The 12,322-nt window shown below is 34.0% G+C and overlaps 1 protein-coding gene across 2 annotated transcripts; it reads right to left on the minus strand.

Annotated features, from left to right (window-relative positions):
* Nucleotides 1-4,766: 4,766 nt before the first annotated feature.
* Nucleotides 4,767-12,225, minus strand: LOC105673605 (ornithine decarboxylase 1). 2 transcript variants are annotated; one of them, XM_012369368.2, is made up of 9 exons: nt 11,852-12,225; nt 9,380-9,553; nt 9,034-9,272; nt 8,878-8,954; nt 8,616-8,789; nt 8,088-8,427; nt 7,791-8,005; nt 7,505-7,713; nt 4,767-7,365 (listed from the first exon to the last, which is right to left on the minus strand). In XM_012369368.2, the coding sequence occupies exons 3-9, from the start codon at nt 9,218-9,220 to the stop codon at nt 7,146-7,148; spliced, it is 1,422 nt and encodes a 473-aa protein (XP_012224791.1). In that variant the 5' UTR covers nt 9,221-9,272; nt 9,380-9,553; nt 11,852-12,225; the 3' UTR covers nt 4,767-7,145. The 2 variants fall into 2 exon arrangements, with proteins under 2 accessions (XP_012224791.1, XP_012224790.1); XM_012369367.2 differs by lacking the exon at nt 11,852-12,225 and adding an exon at nt 10,009-10,262.
* Between the last annotated feature and the right edge of the window lie 97 nt (nt 12,226-12,322).

The raw sequence follows: 12,322 nt of genomic DNA on the forward strand, positions 1-12,322 counted from the left end.
ACGGCCGCGTACGCGCAAGAGAAGGCCGTTCATCCGCTGAGAGAGCCGAGAGAACCACAGCGCCACAAACCGCACCGTTCCGTCACCATCGGCGCACAGTGGTGTCGAAATGAAGGAAATACTCGGCTCGCGAGAAAAGTCGGCACAAAGACGTGTTCAAATTTTGCAAAAATATAACATTCATTAACGAAACATTCTTTTTTTGTTTCAAAGGAGAAAAATGTTTTTAGATTTCTTGGAATTGAAACGTCCTTTCCGAAAGAATTCCGACTTTCTACAAACAATATTCACGATTTTTTTTATCATTTCTACGATTTATAATACTGTAAAAGATTTAAAAAAAAAATTGGTTTACTTCTATAAATGTTTTTCTGCAAAAACTAATTATGTGATTGAATTAAATTAAGGTTTGCAGAACAATGCTGATTTTAAATTAATTAGGGCAATTGCTTTTTAAAAATATCTAGACTGAAGATTAATCTTTATAATTAAAATTTTTGATATATCAATTTTACTTAATTTTACTAGGTTAATTAGCGCTACGCGTTGATAGCATACCGAACGCTACGTTACTGCGCGAAGTATTTCAAAATCGGGAAAGTCACCGCTTCGCAAAAGACTATCTTGTTACGTTAACGACGCTTTGTCTATGCAAAAAGCTTAGTCTAGCTTAGCTAGAATAAATGCACGTGACGATATAGCCTAAGCGACTATCTCAAATCAAACTTTAAAACACCGATTATGACACAATGACTAATGCAAACACTCGAAAGAATTTATGCTTACGTCAATTGATCTTGTTAGTTGAAATTATGTGTCTAAACTTTAATATAAAAAAAGAAATTTTTTATTGTACTATAAAACACATCTATGCTACAATTTTGATTAAAATATATATTAATTATTATACTGCGTACAGTAAATATAAAATCGTGTTTAAAGAAAGATTGTGCGTATTCCTACAATATCTAATTATCGATACTCGCGCTTTGATATTTGCGAACGATACGTGCATCGAGTACTAATCGATAGATTGCTAAATTTCAAATATTAGATCTGTGGCTTGATATGTTCAGTGTGAGTAAATTTTAAGATCTTTATCTATATACTTATATTGTAAATATTTCTATGAATTGTAATTATCGATTAATTGCGTACGTTCTCGCATTACAAAACATGATTTCGGAGACACACTTTCAAAGATTTTAAACGTCCATGCTTGAATTTATGTGTAATATGAAACGCAAGTAACAGAAATATCTGTCATAAGAATTATATATATTTATAGAATTTTAATCTCTTCATGGAATCAGTCCTTCGATTTTACACCTTGAAACGAGAACAATCAATGTCATGCTGTTCTGACGACGGAAGAGAGGAAATATTACATATTCAGGTATAGAACGTTTGTCCTTTGGCTTTCAAACTCCCAAGAAACACGGTTATTTTTGTTCCAAGGTGTTGAATTATAGACTACATTGATGCCGACGATCGTGTAATTGACGGAGGAAAACGTCGAGTTAGTATCGCGGAAACTTTAATTATCACTAGCTTTCCACAGAACGAGTTACTTATACACGAATTGCATCCATGGTTGGATGACCGCTTACAATGTTACGCAACAAGTAAATGGCTAATAGCCTCGAATTGAAAGATTTCCTTTCGAACACGGTTCAGTATCGTAGAAATGCGAACAACCGAATGGCGAGCTTTATTAGGAAAGCGTTTTTGCGACAACCATGTCGCTTACGAATCTGCCTGTAATTTCATTTCTAATCCTACTTGACAAATGCAACTTTTGCGTCAATTTAATGCGTCGTTCCTCTGAAAACTATAATAAATTCGGTTGTATCGCGACAAAGTTTTAACTGAAAAGTAAGCGATCGATTTATCGGATAATTTGTACGCTATTTTTGAAGTAAAACGAGTATAATAAAATAAATTTATCTTTATTTGTATTTTATATTAAAAAAAAAACCCAAGAATTTTGTCGCGTTATGCATCCGGTGCCGCTGCGGGTGCGCGATAACGGGCGTTTTGCGGAGAGAGGAAACGATTGCGGGATCGCAGAATTGCAGGCTTCTCAGCCGCAAACTGTTTACACTTCGCGTGACCAGCTTATTCGCGAGGCCATAACGAAGGTTTAGAATTTCGTGAGCCCGACGTTCTTAAATGAGGATACGCGGGCCGCTCCACGAGTAAACGGGCACGTGCAACAGCGGGGGCGTCGAGAAAAAAGGAAGACGGATAAACGGTAGAAGAAGAAGAAGAAGAAAAAAAGGAACACGAAGGAGTGGTAGCGAAGTAAGGTTTTTAGCCACGGCGATCGTTTTCCGGTTTTCCGTTCTCGAGAGAGGCACAGTTCTACCTCCGCGCTCTTCGTCTTTCTCTCTCTCTCTCTCTGTCTCTCCCTCTCCCCGTCAATCTGCGCGTATTGCCTCTCGAGCGCTCGAGTCTCCGCTCCTGTCCCGTCTCGCGCGCGAGAGGGAAAGTATTTTATATCACGCTTGGCTTGGCAAGAGAAAGGGGACACGGTTCGCTCCTAATTTCTGCTTTGACTTCGTGAACCTATATATCGCGTCGCACGCTATACGTGTACGTGATAACTCCACGCCGTGCTCGAATTGTTCCGCGCGCACCGCTCTCGCCGCCGCGAGTTTACGTCCTAATGTGAACTTTGGGACTCTGTGCCGTGTCGCGGATATACCTGCTACATGTTATGCGACATGTTGTACGCAGGGTGTTTCGTAACAAGTGCAAAGCGAAAAGCTTCGATAATTTGTTCTGAAATTTCGAATGAAACATGTCACGTGGGCTTGGACACTATTCCGAGTTGCACGCAAATTTTTCTACGAAAGATCAAGAGATCACAACAAATTCACACAGGCTTAATGCGCCAAGTAGTATTTAAGGAAACCAAATAGAATATACACGCGTATACCTGCGCGAAATCAAGTCATTTATTTCCCGCGTATACTTTCAAAATATATATATGCTCAAGCTCGCGCGCGTTCTGAAATATTCTATTACATCATTAATATTTGTATGCCGAAAAATTCTATTATTTGCTTTGTAAATTGTTATTTGATATCCTGTTAAAAAAAAATAATTGTTTAATATAAGATTTCAGTGGAGTCAAGGACAAGACGGACTCGCATTCGTTTGATGGAAAGGGAGAGAAAGGGGGAGAAGGCGAAAGACGGGGTAATATAAGGTACGGGAGAAGAGATGTGGGGAAGAGATGCAGTAGCAATGGTTCTCCTGGCATGAGCCCTGGCTAAAAGTGAAATCGATTATGCACCACCTTGTATCATAGCCGTTATTATATATTATCCAGGCAGAACTGTGTCGTTGTTGTAAAAGTTGCGCGCAGAAACGTAACTCGATATCCTGGCGCGGCGCTCGAAGCTACAATTATCGCGCGACACATTCACAGACGGAGCGGGCGATTTTATAGAAATAATCGTTGCCCGATTAAGGATCCATTAAACGTAATATGTTTCAGCGAAAGATACGCGCGTGTGTGTGTTCTCGAATTCCTTTTTTTGCTCTTTCCATAATTCTCTCGACTTAGGCGCGCGCATAAACCATCGCGCCGCTACACTCATTCAACGTTAATTACGAAAGTGAAAGTACGGCGGGTTGGCGATGTTGGATATGAAGTAAAAAGAAATCTCTAGGCTTCTTCTTCGTCTTCTTTCCACCGCTTTTACGTAACCTGACTGATCTTGTTATCGTTTCGCATTCTAATTGCGTGCGTGCACATATCCATGAATTCGTACGCTAACTACGAAGAGACGTTTCCGCAAAATTGCTATAAATGAAAAATCGCGGAATTCGAATGTGAGATCTAAATCAATTGAGCGTAGCGAAAACATTCGTTAATCTTGTTGTTGTTATTTGTAAATACAACAAATTTTACGACTCGTGTGAAACGTCGCACCGATATTTCTCGATATTTCGTTTCTCAGTGTGTTTCGGTAACGAAAACCAAAAGCCGTTTTTACAATGGTTTTGCTTATCGCCCTGCAATCAAATTTCTAATGCGATCCGACAAGATCAATCGACTGAACTGGGAATTTCGTAAAAAGATTTCACTCCGAAGAAACAACCGCTAGAAACGTAATTCTTGCATCGCGCCAGCGTCAGATTTACGCGTTTCAATTGTTATTTGCAGCAAATCAATTAAAAGTAAAAATAACAATAACAGTTTCGTGAAGATCAATCGCTTCAAAATCAAAGATTAATATTAAAGATTTTTGGAGTTCTTTTCTATAATAAGTCATGTAGCGCACTACGTAAAAAAAGTAGGTTATGTGTAAACGCGAAACAGTAACATTATATATATAGAAAGATTTGCAACTGTTGTATAACATCAACATAGCTAGCATGTTATTAATAAAATTGCGATACCTTACCTTTCACCATGTACAGCCGGATATGCTTGCATTGTGCGTGTATTATCATTCACGAAAAGTTATTAAAAAATGCGTAATGAATACGTAGTCATCTTACTTGTTCTCTCTGAAATTCGGCGATTATTAAAAAGCTTGATGATAATAGAAGGACCTTAATGTAACCAATTGTCGGTAAAAACATTCGCTACATAACCGATTATCAATAATAATAATCATTGACATAGCCGATTGTTAATATAATGTACCAATTTTGAAGTAGATCCTGAAATTTGAAATAAAATAATAATACGTTAGTTTATTTCTCTTTTCCCATTATTTATTGTATTTAAATAAGTTTGCACGCATAAAGCTAGATAACATAAATAATATTTCTTCATTGTGTAATACATATTTTAAACAATAATTATACAATTTAAAGTTTTTCAAGTATATTACTATCTCGTATTATAGCATAAATTAAAATTTTAGATACATACCTACGGAATAAAAATGTCACAAAATACGCCACTCTGTGCAAGCATGACTGTACATACAATAAATTTTAATAGAATGAATCTTTAATTATAATTATATCGATAGTTACTAATTATGTGATAAAATTTTGCATAAATTTTTATATATGTGATTAGTAAAATCGCGTATTTTGTGAGATTTATTACGTGAATAACGGACGGCCACGACGCAATCGTGTGTCGCCATTCGAATTGTAACAATATAAACAGGATATAGGAAGAATAAGGCTAAGCGCCTTGGATCTATATTTGTCCGAATGTTAGTAGCTTAAAGTCACACGAGTACGCACGAACAATCTTAACTCCTGCAAACCAAAGGATACACGAACTTGTGAAGATTTGTTTTTACATTATTCTTATTTAAATCAAATGAAAAATTATGATATTTGACACAAAAGCGTTGGTACAATGTATTTTTCAAGCTATGATCTTCTCATAAGCGGTTTTATCTTATCCAAAATATTAATCAGTTAAAATATTTCCGGTTGCGATTTTTAATTTTGGGATATCCCGTAACATAAAGTCGTACGATAAAATGGACTAATCCTTCTATGCAGAGTGATAAATATAATCTCGATATCTGAAACGAAATTTCCCCAAAATATTATCATGTACAAATCTTCGTAATATGCATGATCAATCAACATTATTTAACTGAAACGCAAAATCGCATCTTTAATCGATATCTTCGATCGAAAAGTGCGATACCTAATGCAGGTCTTTTTTCTTAATTTATTAATAGTATCTTGTCATTTTTAGATATGCAGAAACGTATTGACCTTGTATTGTATTACATTTATTAATTGTTTAATCATAATTAATTGACAATAATAATAATAATAATAATAATAATATTATAATAATAGACATATGTATAATACAATGAGAATAATAAAATTAATTGCCTTCGGTTCTTTGTGACAGCTGCCTCAATGCCGTAAAGTTCCTAGCAATCCTACAGAGTTTATATTTGCTTAATGTAAAAAGTAAATCTCAGGGAATGCATTTATGCCTTACATAGCATGCATGTTTCTATAAATTCTCTATTTTTTTATCCATAATGCTTGAATATCTCAAAAAAAAATTTGAAAAAAAAGTATGAGTAATTTATCCCTAGTAATTATCTAAGCTTATTCAGAAATATTATATCTTTATCTTATATTTTCAAAAACCCAAAACTAAATCATAATATGTTTGAAATATTGTTATGACCGACTTGCTTTTTAAAAATCTATAAAAAATTATAAATTTCTCTATTGCCAAATTATTTGCTTTATACGTGTGTAATCTACGCCACAAATTATAGCTTATTAAATGTTAAATGCACAAACAAAAACAAGAGCAGTTCTTTTAAGTTTCAATCTTTTACATCACATCTCTTTAGAGAATGTTGAAGCTACCAGTATGCTCTATTACAAATAATATATATATATATATATATAAATATATGAGCTCTTCATTTCTCAAGTGGTGTAAGTAAATCTAAAATTTTCGATCTACATCAGAAATGTGTCTGGAAGGATCGCTTGCATCTAGTAAACAAATTTTATAAGTCCAGCTTCATAAATAAGATGCTGGGAACAGCACAAAGTTGCAGGAATTATTTTCATTTATCTTGAATTTTCTATAAACCCAAAACATTAATTTTGCAACAATTTAAAAATTGGACTTACATCACTTGAGAAATAATATGGGAGCTCATATATATAAAGGCATATATAAAAAAACATCTACTATAATATTTTTCCATATAATGCGATGGAGGAAATGTTACGAATATTACTGTTCATTAAGTCAAAATTTTAAGAGCCATGCTCTCTACTTAATTTGCAATCTCTAATTATTACTAAAATATAGTTTTAAAGAGAACAAGCAGAAAAACCATTTCAAAGCATCGTTTCAGAAAAAAATACATAGATTATATATCAAAGCTATTAATATTTTAAAATCAATGCTTATATATATATATTTTTTTTTTATTTTATCCATCATCTTTTCATCTTGTCAATCAAGATATATATCTATATATATTTTTTTTATAGAGAAAAAGTTTTAGAAAAGTTAGACAAAATCATATAAATTTGCTGTTAAAAATAACTTTTATACCTTTATCATTTATACAAATTAAAGAGAAAAAAAATGGTAAAATTGATGTATTAAATTCGTTTGCTTTGAAATGCATATATAAATTGAAAAATACTTATCTATGATAAGATTAATTTAGCGGAGCCTCGACATAATCATAGATAAAATGTGGCGGAGTATTAGGAGCATCTGCTAATATTTCAGGAGTTGTTAATGCCATAGTTGAGTCGCTATCATTCCATGGATCGATATCGTTTCCTCCAATGTCCAAGCCGAGTCGCAAATTTCCCGGTGTATTGCCAATAACAAAATGGTCTTCAGTCAAGGGCAGAGCATCTTTTAATAAAAGCCTACAAAAAAAATGTTAAACTCAATTTTTTGAAATAAAAATTAAAAAAAAAAAATTTTTTTTTTAAATGAGATTAATATTATAATAAAGACGAGTATCTATTCATCGTATGCAAGCGTATCATAAGCAAATTTTTTTACCAAATATCTTCGTCAGCAACAACGTGAATCTTAGGAATGGGAAATCCATTGAACGGCGAAGCAACGGGTAATGTATAAGCGCCCATGTTTTCGAAAATTATCCAATCACCAAGTTCCATATCATGCAACATAACATTCTCAACAACTTGATCCAATCCGTCGCACGTTGGACCCCATATGCTTGAAGGAATCACTTTTCCACAACCAGTCTAATAAAAGAAAACAAAAAATATTAGTATTAGTTACGAAAAATGTATTAGTAGTTTCTCTGAATAAAGCATTTTACCTTCAGAGGGATAGGAATTACGTGCTGATGATCGTACAGCAGACAATTGAACGATCCGTAAACACCATCGTTGATGTAATACATATTATGCGTAACAGTGGTAGGAGAATTTTCATCAGCGCGTACAGAACGCTTGCTGTGGATATTTGTAGCCAAAGTATATGCAGACGCAACATAAAAACGACCTGGTTCAGCAATCACATGAACGGCGTCAGCTGAAAGATTTTAATTGTCAGTCGTGATTTCAAGTAAAATACATCCATATAATCAAGAAAGAAAACGAATTGAATGGCTTACTATTAAAATATTCGTCAAGAGCTTCATTAATAACTTCAGCTATTTTGTCGATGCTCGTGCCTTTATTGCCCGGATAACCGCCACCAAGATCCAATAGATAAGGCTTGAAACCGAAACTGGTAGCCATGTCAAATAATATTTTGCAATGATGAATAGCGCGATGATATACTGGCGGATCCTGACATCCAGAACCAACATGGAAGCTAAAACCCATTACATTGAGACCCAATCTATACGCAAGGCGTAAAAGATTAGGAGCTTCATGTACTGGATCACAGCCGAATTTCATACCAAGCGGACACATGGCTACTTCTGCATCGCAACGAATTCGTATAACAATCTAAGGAAAGAAAAAAATATATTAATATGATACAAACATTTCCAAAACAAAATTATCACTTCAATATTTGCAATGATGAGTTTTTACATTAATTAACACGTTATATAATTACCGCCATTAATTTTATTTCAAAAATTCCACGAAAGTTTGTCTAAATAAGATAAAGTTACATTATAATATATAATTACCTTGGCGGTTGGGAAAAGTTTCTTGATTTTATGCAATTCACTTTCATTGTCTACTGTCATGGTATCCACTCCTACTGCGGCTGCGTGACGAATATGAGAAGCTGGTTTAGCCGGATTGGCAAAAATAATTTTTGAAGAGTCTACACCGACGCTTAGCACTTTGTTTATTTCATTCTACAAAGGAAAAAGACATCACATAATATTTGTTCTTTGGGGAAGTTTAATTTTCTTCACAATGAAAAAAACATTTAATCATATTTACCTTAGATGCACAATCAAAACTAGTACCAAGAGCTGCTAGTACTTCAATTACCATCAGATTGTCATTACATTTTACAGCTGGAAATGAAACATTTCCGTGAATAACCACGTATCATGTTATCATGTAACTTTAACTCTCAAATGTTTGAAAGCTCACCATAATATGGCTCAACTCGCGGCAATTTTTCCTTCCAGATTTGATGCTTTCGTACAATATCTCCTATGTCCAAAACGTAAAAAGCCTCTTCTTGCAAACCACTTATCGCAATGTCTTTGACAACAGTCATAACGTTGGCCTCATTGTCCAACACATGGATACGTTCATCTAAATTAGTTACCTTCATATTGATTGAATTTAATAATTTAATTGGTACTCTGTAGGTGCTAGGCAGCAAACTGCAAAAATAAAGCATATCGTCAAATAATAGATAGGCATGAAAAATGGACATCGATCAATTCTGTGTTCTCTAAATTTTAATAAATTTTGTACAACGCAAACGTACGAGGCAGCTGTCAATGCTAGTTAGGTGAGTCGTGAGGAAGCTGATTAAGACGAGATCACTGTGGGGGTGCTAGCAAAGCCACGGGGGCTCTGCGTTCAGGGCCAACTTCCAGTTGTCGCAGTTATTCACGCACCCACCAGTAGACTGGCCAACCAGTCTATCGCAGACGGAACCCTGCACAAAAAAGACAATTTCTAATTTAGACAAGTATCATTATAAAATTGTTGCAAGCATATAAACCCACGAAAATTATGAATCCGTAAATTTAAAGCCTACAAGTTACTAATAAAAAAGAGGAAAAGAACTATTTAAATATTAATGCGGGTTTTTATATAAATCAACCAGTATGTATTAAAATAATTTTATCACACACTGAACAGAACTGTTTATCTTATCTTATTGTTATCAGGGTAAATTAAATCAGATATTTTCTGTGAAATGCCATACTGAGTTAACAAGAAGCGAAAGGAATATTAATTATATTTTTTATACGTTTCATTTATATCTTCAATCTTATTGTACAGATATAATTGTGTATATTCATCATAATTACAATATGTCGCGTCGCAATTTATATTCATATTTTAATGTAACAAAAGATATTATAGAATTTAACATGTAATTTTTACCTGATGATGGGAAGTAATTCTCGTATCTTTATATGCACAGTACATACAAAATTATATCACTATCAAAGAGTTTTTACAACGTTTTTAAGTTTTGATGATTCTTGTGTGTTTCATGTATATATATATATAACAAAGTAGGAATAAAATATAAACGTTTCACAAATTCTGAGACGCAGTTAATACATGTATTCACACATATGTATGTAAAAACTTCGTTCACTAATCCAAACCAACAGAAATTCAGGACAATACTGAGCATGAACGGATGACTTGGGCCATTACTTATACGAGAGAGATAAGTGCTATCAGCTTTTCTTTGCGTGGTTCCAAGACTTTATAAGAGATTATCTGACAACCAGAAGGTACATGGTTCATTAAAAAGCCAGTTTAAAGTGGAAGGGTAGTACAAATGTAATTCAAGAGTCTAATGGGGGGTTGGGAAATAACGTGCTTAATCTACGCAATACTCTCTCTCTCTCTCTCTCACACACATCATTCATTATCAAATTAAATATATATTTACACATGAAATCATATGTCATCCTCAATAGCTCAAGATAGTATAAAAATACAATGATACATAAAATACTTGAAATAAATATCTTACAAAATTACAGAATTTTAGAATATACAGAATGTGTAGAATACAAATTTTATTATTTTTATAAATTTTGAAATATATTTAGTATAATTATACAATTTATACAAAAAATTATAAAAAAATATAATGTAATTTTGTTAAAACTAACAAATTTTCTATTTTTCAAGCAATTATGTTTCATCGTTAAAAAAAGGATAATAATAATATTGCCTTGTATATTCAAACAAATTCAAATACAAAGCGATGTTCTTATATAATTTAACAATGGCTTTGCTGGCCTGAAGAGGAAATACTGGTCTGAAGAAGATAATACAAGTCTTAAGATATGAATAACATAGCTACTGGCCATTCTGCAGACATTGATATTAAAACACATGGTGTGACACAAATCAGAAAGTTTAAAAAATATGTATTATCATTGGCGTATAAATTAACAGTTATACACATTGCAACCAAGATACTCGTAACACAAAACTCATAATTTTGCTGCAAAAATATAAAAAGTAGTATTTTAAATGTAATAAAATATAAACATGAATTAAACTGATGAAGATATGAAGAATATTTGCTGTAAAAAGATTAACAAAAATTTTTAATTTTATTAGATGTAGAAATTAATTCTTTCTGACTGACTTTTTCTTTATCGCCTCAAAGCTGCCGAGTTTCTATCACGATGGCATACCGAAGTTGACCAAAAGATGACACAAGATCATCAGCGATAATAGAAAATATTTTTATGATTAAGCTGTTTCAGTTTGTTTATAATAAAATTTTGATTTTATCAAACTGGGAGAGAAATTTATTTCTACATCTGATATATTTTAAATAATATTATATGCATATGATGTGCTGCATAATATTAGGCAACATCAGTGATATATATATGTGCATATGTATATATATTACGATATTAAATATTAAATATAATGAATAAAAGATAATGCAAAGACATTGCTTCTTTGCTTTCAAGACGATTATATCAAGTTGCAAATACAAGAGAGGCCGCATTAATCAGTAAACTTACAACTGAAAGTTTTAGTAAACAGAAACCGATGTTTTTAACGAGGCTCAAGTACATATTATCAAGCAAACAACATGGATTTTTTTTTATGATAAGAAGAAAGTTCTAAGAAGGCATGTAGCCTATGATGAATCATTGTCTCAAAGTGAATTTCCACGTGATCGATATCGCGTTGGCACCACGCGGCAACAAAATTAAGTGACGATTTTATGGCCACGTACCTTATCGGACGATCGCCACCCTGCGGGTCGGCACACGGTTATTGGCGGAATGATGGAAGTTTTCGGTGACTGGATCACAAAAATCAGTCAAATCAGTCGACGAGGATCGGGCTGTCGTTCGTGTGGCGACCAGTGCTCGTCGTTGAGTTTTCGCACGAATGGCACTCCGTGGAGGGTGTCGGGAAGAATCATTCGTTTCACTCGTTCGTAACGCTTTTATTCGTCACGAGCGAGCGTCGTACCGTTGTTGATCGAATTCCAATAGCAAGTCTGAGACGCCGCTTCAATTTCGCTTCAAGATGGACAGAGGTAACCCAGGCTAAATACGATCCGCGTCGAGCTTTACAAAGCCAACACGCCAACCACCCGTGCTAAACCGTGTGCTCTCGAAGAGGACAGTATGGCCACGATCGGCAGCGTATATGCAGCGCCACGGCAAATAGCGCAACTCCTTATCGAAAACTTTGATAT

Source organism: Linepithema humile, chromosome 7 (genome assembly GCF_040581485.1).
Source record: "Linepithema humile isolate Giens D197 chromosome 7, Lhum_UNIL_v1.0, whole genome shotgun sequence".
In the NCBI taxonomy this organism is placed as follows: Eukaryota; Metazoa; Arthropoda; class Insecta; order Hymenoptera; family Formicidae; genus Linepithema; species Linepithema humile.